General features: G+C 40.9%; 1 protein-coding gene across 11 annotated transcripts in view; it reads right to left on the bottom strand.

Annotated features, from left to right (window-relative positions):
- Window positions 1–17748, bottom strand: part of LOC102079294 (polymeric immunoglobulin receptor) — a 93051-nt gene that overhangs the window by 69495 nt on the left and 5808 nt on the right. For 8 of the 11 annotated variants that reach the window (XR_002058664.2, XM_019352967.2, XM_025901997.1 and 5 more), the window contains exons 9-13: window positions 15902–15945; window positions 15723–15789; window positions 6416–6496; window positions 3700–3743; window positions 3521–3587 (exon numbers count right to left, since the gene is read on the bottom strand). Coding sequence is in view for 10 of the 11 variants with exons in the window: in XM_019352967.2 (XP_019208512.1) it covers window positions 3521–3587; window positions 3700–3743; window positions 6416–6496; window positions 15723–15789; window positions 15902–15945 (303 nt within the window). In the remaining variant the exon portion in view is untranslated. The remainder of the gene's footprint in view (window positions 1–3520; window positions 3588–3699; window positions 3744–6415; window positions 6497–15722; window positions 15790–15901; window positions 15946–17748) is intronic. The other 3 variants (XM_019352961.2, XM_025902011.1, XM_019352965.2) reach the window with 3 other exon arrangements.

Here is a 17748-nt window from a genome sequence, read left to right as displayed (position 1 = left end):
AGCATTGTTAAGTAGTAGAAGGACTTTAAAGGTATAATGTACTGTGAAGTGATTTTAATACTTGGCTAATACGGTCAAATTTCTGCATAGCTCTAAGGTCTCTGGCTGCTGAATTTCCAATAAGCTGAAGCCATCCTGCTGATGATTTAGATCAGCGGTCCCCAACCCCCGGGCCATGTACCGGTATCGGTTGTTGAGGCTTGTGTGTGAAATTTATAGTTTTCAGGGTTTTTATTGGTTTTTAGCATTAACTCTGCTTCCCTGGGTCTTTTCCCGTGTGTTATGAATAAATCTTCTTTTTTGGTACCAGTACTGGTTTTATTTTGTTGTTTTTATCCGCGACACCTTAAAAGCCGGTCCGTGAAAATATTGTTGGACAAAAACCAGCATGTGGCACGAAAAAGGGTGGCGAGCGCTGATTTAGATAATCTGGTATATAGAATGTTTAACAGGTTTGATATGTTAAACATTCTCTAAAAGATTTAAAGGTTATTTAAGTATTTTCTAACTTCTGATATATTTTTAAGCAATAAAAAGCATTTGTGTTAACCTTATTGACATGATTATCAAAACTGAAATGAGCCAAGGATCCTGATTTGCTCACAGTGTTTCAGAGAAACTGATGATAAATATGAACAAATTTTATATCTTTGACTTTTTGGACCAGCAACAAATATTTCTGTCTTGTCTCTGTTCTTTTCTTAAACGTTTCCAGCAGTTCACATTTCATCAAGACACCTCATTACTTTGTGAACAGAGGTTAGATCATTAAAGGAAAGTGATAAGTACAGCTGTGTGTCATCTGCATAAGAACGGTATGATATATTTTGATTCGTTATGACAGTGCCAAGTGGGACCATGTAAAAGTTAAAGAGTAATGGACCAAGGACTGACCCTTGAGGAACTCCTGATTGATTTTTTATTTTTGCAGATCTAAAACTGCTAATTGCAACATAAAAACTTCTGCTCTTTAGATACAATGAGAGCTAGTCAAGAACCTGATCTGTTACAACAACTGAGTCATGAAGCCTTTGAATAAAAATGTCATGATGCACGGTGTCAAAAGCAGCAATGAGATCACCCAAGAATGAGAATGAGACTTTCTGTGAATCACTTTTGATCTTTAGGTCACTGACCTGTTTCTGTGCTATGATTCAATCTGAACCCTAACTGGCACTTATAAAGTCAATAAGTTGAAAATTGCTTATTTAGTTGTTTGTAAACATTTTTCAAATATTTCACTGAGGAATGGCCGATTAGAAATAGGTTTATAATTACTAATTACAAATAAAACTAGGCTGAGATTGCAGCACATTTGAGAGAAACAGGGAATGCAGCCTGGTTCTGCTGGAAGTTTCTTCCTGTTACAAGGCAGTTTTTCCTTCCCTCTGTTGCCAAGTGCTAAAAGGCAGGGTTGACTGATTGTCTGGTTTTACTCTGCACTATTTTCTCTGTACTATTGTAGGGCCTTTACCTTACAGTATTATGTACAATATAATAATAGGCGCCTTGAGGTGACTGTTGTTGTGATTTGGAGCAATATAAATAAAACTTAATGGAATTGAACTGAGTAGGTTTGAAAAGTTTGGTGGGGATCAGCATTAACCGAAATCAAAAAAAGGTTGTGTCCACACTGGACTCAAAATACACCCATGTATATACGGTTTCACATTCAATAAGAAAAAAAACATAATTGATGCCTTCTGTCTCAATGTGACTATTTACCTGCATGCAAAGCACACGCAGAAGCTTGTGCTGCTGTCATTTAGGTGCCTGCAGGTGTGCTCACATCAACTACTGCTGACAGAAAACATTTCATGACTACATATCATGAGTTGTGTAGCCTACAGCAGTCATGCCACACCCATATTAAAACCATTTAAAATCCTCTTTTTTCAGATGTCATCCACATTACCATAAATGTATAAGAGTTGGACTAGACGTTTGGACCTCCTGGTGTCTGTCCTGTTACGGAATATGTTTGAAGTTGATAAAAAAATTTAAATATCATAATTTGCAAAACCTTGAGGGAGTCACAGCTCCTTTTTATCTCTCTCTCTTTTGTTAGGCAAAGCATTTCAGTGGAAGGTTTATCACTTCATATGACATGTGAAAATTAAGTGAGAGAGAAGTAACACCACTTGATGCTCAAGACCTTAAAGACACAATAATAAGAATAAAATATTGAATATAAAGCTCATTACACTTTAAGTAAGAAAGCACACTTATAAATGTTAAATACAGATAGATTTCCTCTCAAAGGTCACATTTATTGTGCTTTCCTCCTTTCATTCAAAACGTCACAGAAAACAGACACTGAAAGAAAATATTTATTATTACAGAGAATTATTATTATTGAGAATGCAACAACAAACAAAGCAAGTAAATAACCAGAGGTTCAAACACAACACATGTAATGACATCATTTAAAAACAGGGCTCCTGCACACCTACTGGTCTAACAGAGCTAAGGCCTGTTAGACCTGACTGCATCTTATGGGGTCAACATCTCTGCTTTGTAGTTTTAAACACACACAGTGTCAGCTTGCTGCGATAATAAATGTGTGGAAGACTTTTTTCAGGTGTTGGCTTCAAATTTTGAATTCAAATCCGAAACTGGCAAATTTTTAATCAACTGGCTCAGGAGTCCAGTTCGCCGTTACAATAGCACAACTGCTTTGGTACACAAAACAAGTAGTTCATTGCTCATTATTGCTGAACCACAGCTAATGAGTACATTTGAATATGAACATTTTAAGCAAAACCATAGCTATGAAACCATTGCTCAATTATAGCTTGTTAAACACCTAAAGCACAGCTCCAGCAGAGACATGATCAGTTTTAGCAAAGCGTCCATGCAGGGAGTGAAATACTGTGCCTGTTCTCGATTAAGTTTTTTGAATATTGTCTAATTTATTTATTTTTTTAATATGCATTTATACAAAAGGAAAACGTACCCAGATGTCAGCAAACTGTTTGCATCAGGCATGAAACTTTGCATGTGTTTGCATGGCTGAACGCAGCTCTGCACCACAATCTATGACCTCATACCTCTGCTTTGATCGCTTTTTGCCTATCAAGATTCTTCATAAAGGGCTCAAATGACTCAGTCAGATCTGCAAATCTGCAGTTTCTACGGCGAAAAATGTACGGAAGCAACTTGAATAATAATAAAAATAATAATAATAATAATAATAATAATCAAGAATAAAGAGAAACAGGAACTCAATAGTGTGGATGCTTAACCAGCATCCACACAATTATGCACGTGTATTTTGATTTATTTTATTGAGTCTAAAATACTGAGTCTATATAAGCCAAGTTTATAATGTACCAAATTTATATTGCAGGAAGCAGAACATATAGCTTTGTTCAGACGTGGTTTGGTTTGGTAAAAAAGATACTGGAACAAAGACCATATGTTCTGTGTGGCAAATTAATAGAAAAATTACATTCAGTTACAACGAGTAACAATTAACAATTCACAAAATGGTTTTAGTAAGTAAGTAGGTTAATTGTACCCTTGTTGTCGATTTTAATAATGTGTTCCTTGCTTCGTTGCAGGTCTCTCATGCCCTTTGGATTATCCTGTAATTGACAGAAAGGAGAATGAGTGATCTAATCATTAAAAATATCCCTGATAATTGTGTTTCTTAAGGAGTGTAATAGATCAGAGATGGCCATGATAATGGGGGCTTACAGGGAATATCTCTTCTGTCTCCTTAAAGCGTGAAGAAGCCTTCTCTAGAAAGAATGCCCAAAATATAAATTCAAGTTAGCAGTCAGATATATTTAATGCATTTTTTATATGGCATAAATCTATATTTATATATAGAAAATGTGTCTGATGCACGCACACACACACACACACACACACACACACACACACACACACACACACACACACAGTGATAGGTTTATGCTACAAACCTGTTTGCTGGAACATTCAAGACAATTCTACTGCACAGCAAAGCAAGACACAATCAGTGATGGGAATAACGGAGTTACAAGTAACGGCGTTACTAACAGCGTTACTTTTGTCAGTAGCGAGTAACCTAACTAATTACTATTCCTATCGTTACAACGCCGTTACAGTTACTAACAAGAAAATACTGTCTGTTACTATTTTTCAACAAACAGACGGTTGAAGCTGTGTTCAGCTTACCGCATCTTATATCAGTTGCACAGATGTAGCTGTCTATATAAGTAATCTGGACGCTACAGCTTTAAGCAGCTGCGCCCTCCCGCGGACGGTAATCACGATCACTGTCTAGCACAACACCTGGAGCTCAGGGGGCAAAACAATCGCATGAGTGCTGCCGTTTGACTGAGGAAGAATAAAGTAGTCGTGGTAAGTCAATCACATGACCACTTAAAGACGAATATTTGTAAGTTTCCTTTAATCGTGGAACTTTATGTGTCTATACCTTTGTTTGGATTTACTGTGATAAGAGTGTTATTGTAAACATGTGGCTTATTGTAATTGTTTTGATTAGGTAGTTCTCGCGATGATGATGATGATGATGATGACGACGCTGAGTGATCTTGTCGCCGAACATTGAATAAATCATCTGTAAACAAGAACTTGTCCGCGTGGTGGCTGACGGGAGCTACAATTATGACGATATTACATATCAAACAGTGCAGTCTGGTTCCACTAATAGGAGCAAAAACTGAAATCATTTTTCCCCTCTGGGTCTCATGGGCTTTTTGGGCAGACAAGATTTACTGTTTGCATTTGATATTCTTTCTGTTTGGTCTTTGTAGCAACAAGCAGCAGTTTGGAGCTGAAAAATTACCACTTCATATGTACATTATATATGCAGGATTTATGATTTCTCGGGAACTATCAGTGTTAACATGTTATTTTAATTGACCACAATAACTATGTTGTCTTATGATAACAAAAAGAAATTCTTACAATGTTAAACTAGTCAATTTTGTTCTCAATTGGTAGTAGTTTCATTGACATGTAACAGTTGTTTTTTCTTTGAACTGCTGCACTCATGGATGCCTTACAGACAATTAAAGAGAGCTCTGTGTGGGTCTGTCTACAACAGGGGCCGGCAACCCTGGGCACGTGTGCCACAGCTAGGTTAACTAATGGCACGACCATAGCTGGACTGGCCATCGGGCAGTGAAAGGTGGTGGATTGGCCAGATGCCGGCCGATGTGTAAAAATAACTCAGTTGTTTGGTGGTGTCTATGGCGGAGCTTCCACAGAGGCCAGCAGGTGGAAGAGGGAAGGGGAGGCAGGAGGAGGATTTAGGATTTAGATTTAGATAGGGCCATTATTCGTTACTTCGTGTGGTGGCTATCGCGGAGCTTCCACAGAGTCAGTAACATTAGCAAGTGGTGTAGGCCAGCAGGTGGATGAACAACAAGGGGAGGCAAAAGGAGAGACCCGAGGCGGCTGCCGGTCCGAGTGTCAGGAGAACTGAACTTCAGGTAAGGAGTTACGACCTGCAGTCTATCTGGGTCAGATATAAACCAAGTTTAGGTGGAGTTTATTTTCTTTATGCTGACTTTTCACAGTCAGTTACAATAACTTGTACTATGTGCTAGCTAGCATGAGTTTCTGTACAGCTGGGTGGGTGCTGTGATGTTACTGATAGTGAACTTTATGTTATTTATAAGGTTAGTTATTAGAGTTTCCAACCGTCCTGGAAAAATGAAATCGTCCTGCATTTCGTATTGAGCTAAGGCAGTGTTATTTTATGTTATCAGATACCTGTTGGCACTGTTCCTTTACTTAGCCTAACATGTCAGTCACAAATCTCTCTAAACTTAGTGACAATCCTGAGGCAGAGACTGTCACCAGGCCTCAGCAAAACCCTCCACTTGTCATGGTCCTGGGTCGAGCGACCCAGTGTTTGAGTTTATGTATCTTTTGTATTCATTTGTGCCTTAGATTAGTTCACCTAGTTTATTATTCTAGATTGCAGTTTAGTCTTGTTCCTCAGTTGTTATGTCATCTCCCCCTGTACTAAGTCTCCCTGGTTCATGCGTCATGTCTATGTTTAGTTCATGTCATGTCTAGTCTCAATGTTTCCTGTTTTACTTTGAAAGTCTGTATTCAATGTCAGTGCTTTTAGTTTCACCTGTCCTGTCGTTAGGTTCATGTGTGTCAGCTGTGCTCCCATGTGTGGCCACTTCCCCTAATCATCCCTCATGTGTATTAGTCTCAGTGTTTCATGCAGTCTGTGTCGCGTCGTCTGTGTTCCCACCCTCCATGTTCTCGCAGCCAGTCTGTACAATCATCGCCATGGTTTTCTGAGTCTCCTTAGTTTATCAGTATCTGTTTCCCAGTTTAGTTTAGGTTCAGTTTAGTCACGCTGTTTCTGCTTTGTTGTGAGACCTGTCATCAGCCACAATAAAGGCTCGCTTTCAGTTTAAGTTTGCTCCGGTCTGCTCACTTGTGTTCGCACCTGGGTCCACCACACACACCACCGCACGGTCTGCCTCTTCTGACCGTGACACCACTGTGCAGTTCTCCTCTGCAAAACACAGATGGTCCACAAGAAGTTCAAGTAACATCAGATGTTCATCCATCAACAAGTAAGTGTCCACAACAAAAAATTCAAAACCCACCTCGTAAAAGTCAGAGGTCAAGAACCTTAACTGAAAAGGGAAGAGGAATGTTAAACCAAAGGATTAAGGAGTTGGAGCAAAGTTTTAAGATCAAGTATGAAAAGTGGAAGGTTCTAGCAAAGGATGCTAACCATTCAATTTCTGACAATTGTTCAGATGAAGAGCTGCAAGCAATAATGAACAACATTAACACTGCTTCCAATGAACTAAACACAGCATATGAAAACTGGCGTCAGGTGGACATTCCTGATAATAATGCACGCCGCAGAATTGATACTTGCGAGGAGGTAACAAGAACTGTTATTAAGACTGCACAAAGACGTTTGAGAGGAAAGGCACCAGTCAAACCACAGTTTAATGTAAATGAATCTGTTTTAATGTCTGAGAAATCATATGGCATCAGTAAGCACTCACAGGGCTCCAGTCGATACAAACAGTCACACGCTGCATCAAGAGTCACTTCTAAGTCCTCCAGTGCATCATCCGTGAGCAGACAAGAAGCTGCTGCTAAAATCGCTGCAGCCCAAGGAACATTGGAAATTTTACATGAACAACAGTGTCAGCAAGTAGAGCTTCTGCAGCTGGAAGCTGAAGATAAAAGACAGACTGTTCTGCAAACAGCTGAAGCCTGTAGACGACGTTTAAGAATGGAGGAAGAAGAAGCACAGTTACAAGCAAAACTTGAGATTGAAAATGCTGCCAGGCGAAAGGTTTTGGAAGACAAATGCAAGGAACTGGAACGATTGGAAGCACTCAAACAGTTAAGGGTGGCTAAGGCAACCATGCAAGTGTATGAGCAAGAGCAAGATGAAGATTCAGAAGAAGAAATTAAGCAGTTACTGCATGAATGTAAAACTGAAAGCCAAAGGGAGGGGGACCGATTTCAGCACACAAGTCACATACGTAACTCACCAGAGTTACACTTACCACAACAAGCTGTTATACATCCACAGCATGATGGTGGCATCGCAGCACTTGCCATTGTATTAGCAGATTCTATTAGTGCCAGTCGTCTTCCTATGCCAGAGCCGACAACATTTAGTGGTGACCCGCTAAAGTATAAGAACTGGAAGGCTGCCTTTCAAACTTTAATCGAAAGAAAAAACATACCAGCCTCTGAGAAAATCTACTATTTGTGCAAGTATGTTAGTGGACCAGCTAAGAAGGCTGTTGAAAACTATTTTCTGTTAGGCACCGAGGCTGCTTATAAGGCAGCATGGGAAGTCTTAGACGAGAGATTTGGAAACTCCTTTCTTATTGCCAAAGCCTTCAGAGACAAACTCAGTGCATGGCCCAGAATTGGCTCCAAGGACAGTTTGGAACTTCAGGAATTTGTGGACTTCCTACGGAGCTGTGAAGCTGCGGAAAGCCAGATTAAAGGTCTAGAGGTTCTTAATGATTGCAATGAGAATCAAAAAATCCTCTCCAAGCTCCCCGACTGGTTGACATCAAGGTGGAATAGGAAAGTCCTGACGATAGAAGAGGAGACTGGCAGATTTCCAAGCTTCAGCCAGTTTGTGCAGTTTCTCATAAGGGAAGCCAGGATCGCATGCAATCCTGTGACTTCACTCCATGCCTTGAAACAGTGCGATGGAGAAAGGGCCAAGCCACAATGAAACCAGACTCCTGCAGCTAAAGTTCTAACAACAAACACTGATGAGAAGATTGCTGCCAGCAGTTGTCTATTTTGTGAAAGACCAGGCCACAGTCTGTACAAATGTAGAAGATTTCTGGAACGACCAATATTGGAACGACACAGGTTTGTTCAAGATAATAAGCTATGCTTTGGTTGCTTAAAGCCTGGACATCACTCGAGAGACTGTAAGTACAGAAGCACTTGCAGTACATGCCAGAAAAGGCATCCAACTTGCTTACATGATGATCGAAGAGAAGAACAGAAGACACGAAAGACTGAAGGAATAAGGCAGGAAGCTAGACACAGAGAACGAAGCAATGAACATCTAGAAGAAAGGGAAGCTAAAGTAATAAGTGAAGCAACATCCAACAGAGTTCAGCATGACAGCACCAACATCCAGAAATCCACAATCATTCCTGTGTGGGTTTCAATGATGAAAGAGCCTGAAAGAGAAACACTTGTGTATGCTCTCCTTGATACGCAAAGTGACACAACTTTCATTCTTGAGGAGGCAGCAGATTCTCTAAATGCAAAGGGGGAACAGGTCAAGCTAAAGTTATCTACTATGGCCTCTACAAACAAAGTTGTAGCTTGCCAAAGGATTCCTGGGTTGCAAGTTAGAGGATTCAGCTCAGAGAAGAAAATAACTCTTCCTACAACCTACACAAGAAAGTTCATTCCGGCGAACAGAGACCACATACCCACACCAGAGACAGCAATGGCATGGCCCCATCTTGAGCAGATTGCAGATAAGATTGCTCCTCGTCAAGGGTGTGATGTTGGTCTACTAATTGGCTACAACTGTTCTCAGGCACTCCTTCCTAGAGAAGTGGTGTGCGGTGAAGAAAATCAACCATTTGCACAGAGAACAGACTTGGGATGGAGCATTATTGGACATGGCAACCCATACGTAGACTGTGGAGACGCTATTGGAGTGAGTCATCAAGTCATCATAAGGCAAGTGACACCGGATCTTCAGCTTCCATCGAGTCCCAAACAGGAAGTTCACTATGTATGCAGAACACAGATCAAGGAAGTCATCTCATCTGACATAATTAAGGCGCTTGAATGTGACTTTAATGAGAAAGTTGCTGAGGACAATCACTTCTCTCAAGATGACCTCCAGTTTTTGTCGAAATTGAAACAAGGAATCAAACACAAGGAAGATGGTCACATTGAGATGCCTCTTCCATTTAAAAGAGAAAGGCCGAGCTTGCCAGACAATAGGGTGTGTGCTATCCATCGCCTTAAGCACCTAGAAAGGAAATTAAGGAGAAACAGCGGATATTACCAGGACTACAAAAACTTAATGGAAGAGACCATAGCACGTGGAGATGCTGAGAAGATCCCCAAAGTTGATCTCCACAATCACCCAGTGTGGTACATTCCACACCATGGTGTTTATCACCCGCAAAAGCCTGGGAAAATCCGCGTTGTTTTTGACTGTTCAGCCCGGTTTCAGGGGACATCTTTAAATGATCATCTGTTGACTGGTCCAGAGCTGACAAATTCCCTTGTTGGTGTCTTGTGTCGGTTTCGCAAGGAAAAAATTGCAATCATGTGCGACATAGAACGTATGTTCCACCAATTTCACGTGAGGGCAAAAGACCAAGATTACCTCCGCTTTCTCTGGTGGGAGAATGGAGATTTGGAAGCACAGCCAGCAGTCTATCGCATGAGAGTCCATTTGTTTGGAGCTGCCTCATCTCCAGGCTGTGCTAATTATGGTCTCAAACATCTTGCTGCAATGGCAAGGGGGAATTTCAGCGAAGCATCCGTCCGCTTCATAGAAAGAAACTTTTATGTTGATGACGGTTTGACTAGTGTATCCACCGAAGCAAAGGGAATCCAGCTAGTGAATGAAGCAAGGGAGCTTTGCAACACTGGCAACTTAAGGTTGCATAAGTTCATTTCCAACAGTAAGCACGTGTTGTCATCAATCCCAAAGGAAGAGTGTGCTGGAGGAGCCAACAACTTGGATATGGCTCTTCATGAACCACACATGGAGAGAGCCCTTGGTGTGCAATGGTGTGTCACATCAGATGATTTCCAGTTTAGAGTGGTGGTGAAAGAAAAACCCATGAGCAGAAGAGGGGTATTGTCCACCGTGGCCTCAGTATTTGATCCACTTGGCTTTGTCGCACCTTTCATCCTTTTAGGAAAGAAAATCCTCCAGCAAATGTGTCATGAGAGTGTTAGTTGGGATGATCCTCTTCCAGATCATCTGCTGCCCCAGTGGGAATCCTGGTTGAGAGGACTGCAAGATCTAGCAACCATAAAGGTACAACGATGCTACCTACCAGGAAGCTTTGGCAAAGTTGTGAAATACGAGCTGCATCATTTTTCGGATGCCAGTGCCTCAGGTTATGGAGAGTGCTCATACCTGAGAGCAATAAGCGCATCGGGAGAAGTGCACTGTTCCCTCGTGATGGGGAAAGCAAGGGTAGCTCCTTTAAAGGTAACAACTATACCAAGGCTTGAGCTCTCTGCAGCAGTGGTGGCAGTGCGCACAAGTGACATGCTCCAGAAAGAGCTTGAAATGGAAGGCCTGCAGGAATACTTTTGGACTGATTCAAGGGTTGTCCTTGGCTACATCAACAATGATGCAAGGAGATTTCATGTTTTTGTAGCAAACCGTGTCCAACGTATCAAGCAGAGCACACATCCTGACCAACGGAACTACGTTGCTTCAGAAGACAATCCCACTGATCACTCTTCTAGGGGACAGACAGCAGAACAGCTCAAGGCATCTAACTGGTTTAGAGGTCCAAATTTTCTGTGGCAGCTAAACCTCCCAAGTAGTGTGTTCACGGTGGGAGAAATATCAGAAGATGACCCAGAGTTACGAAAGACTCATGTTCACAAAATTCACTCAAGGGAAGAGGTCACTGCTAGATCGTCTGGCAAGGTTTTCAGATTGGACAAGAGCAGTACAAGCTGTAGCCATACTGAAACGCAGAGCAAGGGCAGCTAAAGGCCACAAACCAAGGTTTAGTGAACCCACCACTTTGGAGGAGCGTAAGGAGGCAGAGGTTTTTCTCATCAAACTGGTTCAAGCAACACACCTTGCTGAAACCATGAAGAGTCTCAAGCTTAATGGGCAAATCAAGGCAATTGAGAAGGCAAATAAATTGCACAAATTAAACCCATTCCTTGATGAGCACGGTGTACTCAGGGTTGGTGGGCGCTTAACAATGTCCAGTCTTCACCCCCATGTGAAACACCCAGCTATCCTTCCTAAAGATAGCCATTTGTCAGCACTGCTCATCAAGCATCATCATGAAAAGGTGCAGCACCAAGGTCGAGGTATGACTGTTAACGAGCTGCGAGCCAATGGTGTTTGGATTCTTGGATGCAGTAAGGCAGTCTCCTCTCATATTTACAACTGCACAAAATGCAGGAAGTTTAGATGGAACACTGAAGGACAAAGGATGGCAAACCTCCCACAAGAACGCACGGAGTTGACGCCACCCTTCACATATTGTGGGATGGACTGCTTTGGGCCTATCTATGTCAAGGATGGCAGAAAGGAGATTAAGCGTTATGGGCTTTTACTCACATGCATGTGCTCAAGAGCCATACATATTGAGATGCTTGATGACTTAACAACTGATGCATTCATCAATGCCTTGCGTTCGTTTATTGCATTGCGTGGAAGTGTCAGGCAAATTTGATGTGATCAAGGCAGCAACTTCATTGGTGCAAGGCACGAGTTCGCTGAAGCCATGAAAGAGATGGATGGAGAGAACCTCAAGAAAATTGGATGTTTGTTATGAACACACCCTCTGCAAGTCATCAAGGTGGGGTTTGGGAACGCCAAATACGCACTGTGCGTAATATTTTGGCATCCGTTCTCGACCAATCAGCTAAAAGGCTTGACAGCAGTTCGTTAAGAACCTTCCTCTACGAAGTTATGGCAATTGTGAATAGCAGGCCATTAACAACAGAGCATTTGCACAATCCATCTGGTCCAGAACCCTTGACACCTAACCACATCCTGACAATGAAGTCAAGCATTATTCCCCCACCTCCTGGAAAGTTTATCAAGGAAGATCTGTACCTGCAAAAGCGATGGCGCAGAGTACAGTTCTTAGCCAACAGCTTCTGGGAACGGTGGAAAAGGGAATATCTGTTGAATCTTCAGAGCAGACAAAAATGGAACAGAGCAAGACGAAATGTGAAAGTCAATGATATTGTGCTTCTCAAGGATGATTCTGCTCCACGTAGTCAATGGAAGATGGGAAGGATCATAGATGTCTATCTGGGACAGGATGGAAAGGTGAGAAGTGTGAAGTTGTTGATCAGTGACTCAACTCTAGATGCTAGAGGAAAGCGCACCACAAAACCAACCTACCTGGAGAGACCTATTCAAAAGACTGTAACTCTACTGGAGGCTAACTGAAGAGTCACTTTGCCAAACCACCAGTTCCATTAATGTTAAATGTGATTTCTTGTTATATCCATACATGTTAAGTGTTATGGGAAAATCACAGGTGATTTGGTGGGAGTGTAACTAACAGTGAAGTATTCCAATGTTTTTCCTTGCGTTTATATTTGTAAGTTTCCTTTAATCGTGGAACTTTATGTGTCTATACCTTTGTTTGGATTTACTGTGATAAGAGTGTTATTGTAAACATGTGGCTTATTGTAATTGTTTTGTTTGGGTAGTTCTCACGATGATGATGATGATGATGATGATGATGACGACGCTGAGTGATCTTGTCGCCGAACATTGAATAAATCATCTGTAAACAAGAACTTGTCCGCGTGGTGGCTGACGGGAGCTACAATTATGACGATATTACATATCAAACAGTGCAGTCTGGTTCCACTAATAGGAGCAAAAACTGAAATCATTTTTCCCCTCTGGGTCTCATGGGCTTTTTGGGCAGACAAGATTTACTGTTTGCATTTGATATTCTTTCTGTTTGGTCTTTGTAGCAACAAGCAGCAGTTTGGAGCTGAAAAATTACCACTTCATATGTACATTATATATGCAGGATTTATGATTTCTCGGGAACTATCAGTGTTAACATGTTATTTTAATTGACCACAATAACTATGTTGTCTTATGATAACAAAAAGAAATTCTTACAATGTTAAACTAGTCAATTTTGTTCTCAATTGGTAGTAGTTTCATTGACATGTAACAGTTGTTTTTTCTTTGAACTGCTGCACTCATGGATGCCTTACAGACAATTAAAGAGAGCTCTGTGTGGGTCTGTCTACAACAGGGGCCGGCAACCCTGGGCACGTGTGCCACAGCTAGGTTAACTAATGGCACGACCATAGCTGGACTGGCCATCGGGCAGTGAAAGGTGGTGGATTGGCCAGATGCCGGCCGATGTGTAAAAATAACTCAGTTGTTTGGTGGTGTCTATGGCGGAGCTTCCACAGAGGACAGCAGGTGGAAGAGGGAAGGGGAGGCAGGAGGAGGATTTAGGATTTAGATTTAGATAGGGCCATTATTCGTTACTTCGTGTGGTGGCTATCGCGGAGCTTCCACAGAGTCAGTAACATTAGCAAGTGGTGTAGGCCAGCAGGTGGATGAACAACAAAGGGAGGCAAAAGGAGAGACCCGAGGCGGCTGCCGGTCCGAGTGTCAGGAGAACTGAACTTCAGGTAAGGAGTTACGACCTGCAGTCTATCTGGGTCAGATATAAACCAAGTTTAGGTGGAGTTTATTTTCTTTATGCTGACTTTTTACAGTCAGTTACAATAACTTGTACTATGTGCTAGCTAGCATGAGTTTCTGTACAGCTGGGTGGGTGCTGTGATGTTACTGATAGTGAACTTTATGTTATTTATAAGGTTAGTTATTAGAGTTTCCAACCGTCCTGGAAAAATGAAATCGTCCTGCATTTCGTATTGAGCTGAAAAGCAACACAGTTTGTCCCGGACTTCAGCTACAATGGAAAAAGGTGGATGAAGGAAAGCTGGAGTTATTCTGCCTCTTTGCCCTGTTAGCTGCCTCTTATTCTCTCATTCTCTCCCCTCCCTCTCCTGTTGCTACTTCAATCAATAATAATAATGATAATAATAATAATAATGTGTACTTTATTGATCTGCGTGGGGAAATTCTTCTCTGCAGTTAACCCATTCACTCAGTGAAGCAGTGGGCAGCCACCAGTGCAGTGCCCGGGGAGCAGTGTGTGGGGACGGTACCTTGCTGAGGGGTACCTCAGGGTAGCCGTTCAGGGGATTCAAACCCCCGCCCTTCTGATCATGGGGCAACTGCTTTACCTATCCCTGCCCAATGTGATCAGTCAATGATCAATGATCAGCTGATCGGCTTTTCTCTCTTGTTTGTTTATCGTCCACTTTGCACCAAAAAGAGGAAACCAGCGGATGTTGCACTAAACAACAGCAGCACGTTTAAGCTTGATCAGCTGTTGTTAGAATTTATTTAATATTAATTTATTTAATATTAATTTCTAGTATCAGCTGATGTTTGCTGGAGCCACAGCTGTAAAAGCTGCTGGTCATGATATCTGTTTGTATATCTGGTGAGAGGGAAACATGAAGATGAAACCAGGAGATGTCCTTACTGGATCATCAGAGCTGAACTGGTGATGGAGGAACAGGTTTACCTTTTAGGTGACATGGATGAGTTGAAGGGAAGTTATGAACTGTTTCTGAGAGACAAATAACACCAGGATCCTTTTTTTATGTAGCTGACAGCTGGTAACTGTGCAGGGGCGGGTCTAGCAAAGTGTTGCCAGGGGCCCAGGTAGGGCATTTACAGGGAAAGGGGGGAACAAGGAAATACTTTTCTTTCTTATTCTCACTTAAAATATCTAGCTTTTAATAAATAATTATCTGAATCTTACAACCAAAGTTTTTATTTCGAGTTAGTTCGAAGAAGAAGCAACTGTTACATGTCAATGAAACTACTACCAATTGAGAAAAAAATTAAGCTTAACATTGTAAGACTTTCATTTTGTTATCATAAGGTAACATAAATATTTCACTCAATTAAAATAACATGTTAACACTGATGGCACTCATCATCAGAAAGGTTGCCGACCCTTGGTCTACACTTACATAAGAAAATGTAGCTTTTTTTGTGTGTTTCATCCACATGTAAACAGCTTTTTAGATAACTGGAAACAGCACTTTGGAAAACTGCTTACAGGGTGAAGGTTTTAGAAAGTTACTTTATGTGTTCACATGTGTACAAGGAAAACAGCCCACACCTTTGTGGGTCTGGTACATAACTAAAAAGTCACATGTAATTATACACGTGTATTTTGATTAATTTTATTGAGTCTAAAATACTGAGTCTATATAAGCCAAGTCTATAATGTACCAAATTTATATTGCAGGAAGCAGAACATATAGCTTTGTTCAGACGTGGTTTGGTTTGGTAAAAAAGATACTGGAACAAAGACCATATGTTCTGTGTGGCAAATTAATAGAAAAATTACATTCAGTTACAACGAGTAACAATTAACAATTCACAAAATGGTTTTAATAAGCAAGTAGGTTAATCGTACCCTTGTTGTCGATTTTAATAATGTGTTCCTTGCTTCGTTGCAGGTTTCTCATGCCCTTTGGATTATCCTGTAATTGACAGAAAGGAGAATGAGTGATCTAATCATTAAAAATATCCCTGATAATTGTGTTTCTTAAGGAGTGTAATAGATCAGAGATAGCCATGATAATGGGGGCTTACAGAGAATATCTCTTCTGTCTCCTTAAAGCGTGAAGAAGCCTTCTCTAGAAAGAATGCCCAAAATATAAATTCAAGTTAGTAGTCAGATATATTTAATGCATTTTTTATATGGCATAAATCTATATTTATATATAGAAAATGTGTCTGATGCACGCACACACACACACACACACACACACACACACAGTGATAGGTTTATGCTACAAACCTATTTGCTGGAACATTCAAGACAATTCTACTGCACAGCAAAGCAAGACACAATCAGTGATGGGAATAACGGAGTTACAAGTAACGGCGTTACTAACAGCGTTACTTTTGTCAGTAGCGAGTAACCTAACTAATTACTATTCCTATCGTTACAACGCCGTTACAGTTACTAACAAGAAAATACTGTCTGTTACTATTTTTCAACAAACAGACGGTTGAAGCTGTGTTCAGCTTACCGCATCTTATATCAGTTGCACAGATGTAGCTGTCTATGTAAGTAATCTGGACGCTACAGCTTTAAGCACCTGCGCCCTCCCGCGGACGGTAATCACGATCACTGTCTAGCACAACACCTGGAGCTAAGGGGGCAAAACAATCGCATGAGTGCTGCCGTTTGACTGAGGAAGAATAAAGTAGTCGTGGTAAGTCAATCACATGACCACTTAAAGACGAAGCAACAAGGTGATATATACCAGTTTTTAAATTGTGTCGATAGGCCACGTAAAACCAGAGTCATGATAAACAATATATACGCGGCGTTTTTTCCTCAGTAGTTTTGTCACGTTTACTGTCTAAGGACAGCGCTAGCAAGCACTCTCTGCTTATGAGCAGAAAATAAAAACAAAAAACAGGGCAAGTTTTAGGAGTGATGGAGGGAGAGAGAGAGAGAGAGAGAGAGCGGAAAGAGAGAGAGAGCAAGTTTTGAGATGTGAGATTTGTGACGTTTAGCGTGTTTGGGGTGTGTAGTTAATGTGTTGTCTTGTGTAGTTAGTGTGTAGTGTTGTGGATAGTTTTGTGTTGTGTGTCAGAACAATGAGGCGACTGCTGTCTCCAGGTAGAAACAGGAGTGATACACCTGCTGCTGTCAGACCTGCAGGTATCAGGCTGTGATGTTCTCCTTTATAGTGGACAGAAATTATTGGAGTGGCACAAATAATTTGTGTGGCATCTTATTGAATGCAGAACAGCTGATTGTTCTGTAAATAGTTTGAAATGGTTATTTTAAAAAAGGGTAAAAGGTAAATGGATGCAAATAACTTTGTTTGCAAAACTTGTGCATAGGATTGTAAAATTGACCATTTATATTTGCATTTAAAGTTATGAAATATGATTCATTAAACATATTTATGGTTGTTACAGTAAAAATATAACTTTTTCTACTCTGATTTTGTTTTTTGTCTGATTTTAGATCAATTGTGTTAATACAGTATGTCAAAATGAAAACATGACTGTAAATTCAGACACATGAGGTTGTGCTGAAAAGGACGATACCAACAAAGGCAAAGTAAATCGTTTTTAAAGGTAAAATGTGGAGGGAGAATCAAAAGTAGTTAAAAATGGCCAATTATAACCTGGACCCCAGGGGGTTAAACATTTTTTTTAAAGTAACGCAATAGTTACTTTTCAAGTAATTAATTACTTTTAGAATATTGTAACTCGGTTACTTTTTTGAAGAAATAACTATAACTAATTACTTTTTGAAGTAACTTGCCCAACACTGGTCACATGTGCTCAGGATGGATCTGCTTATATCTGTGAAAAGTACAGAGTGAACGTTATGGACTTGCCAATTCCAATACTCTAGTGCAAGTGCTTGTGAGGCTCCATGGTGCTGAACATTGAGCACAGGGCTCACTAGA

Source organism: Oreochromis niloticus, linkage group LG3, assembly GCF_001858045.2.
Source record: "Oreochromis niloticus isolate F11D_XX linkage group LG3, O_niloticus_UMD_NMBU, whole genome shotgun sequence".
Classification (NCBI taxonomy): Eukaryota; Metazoa; Chordata; class Actinopteri; order Cichliformes; family Cichlidae; genus Oreochromis; species Oreochromis niloticus.
Note: the sequence above shows the minus strand (reverse complement) of the source record. Positions and strands in the feature narration are given on the sequence as shown.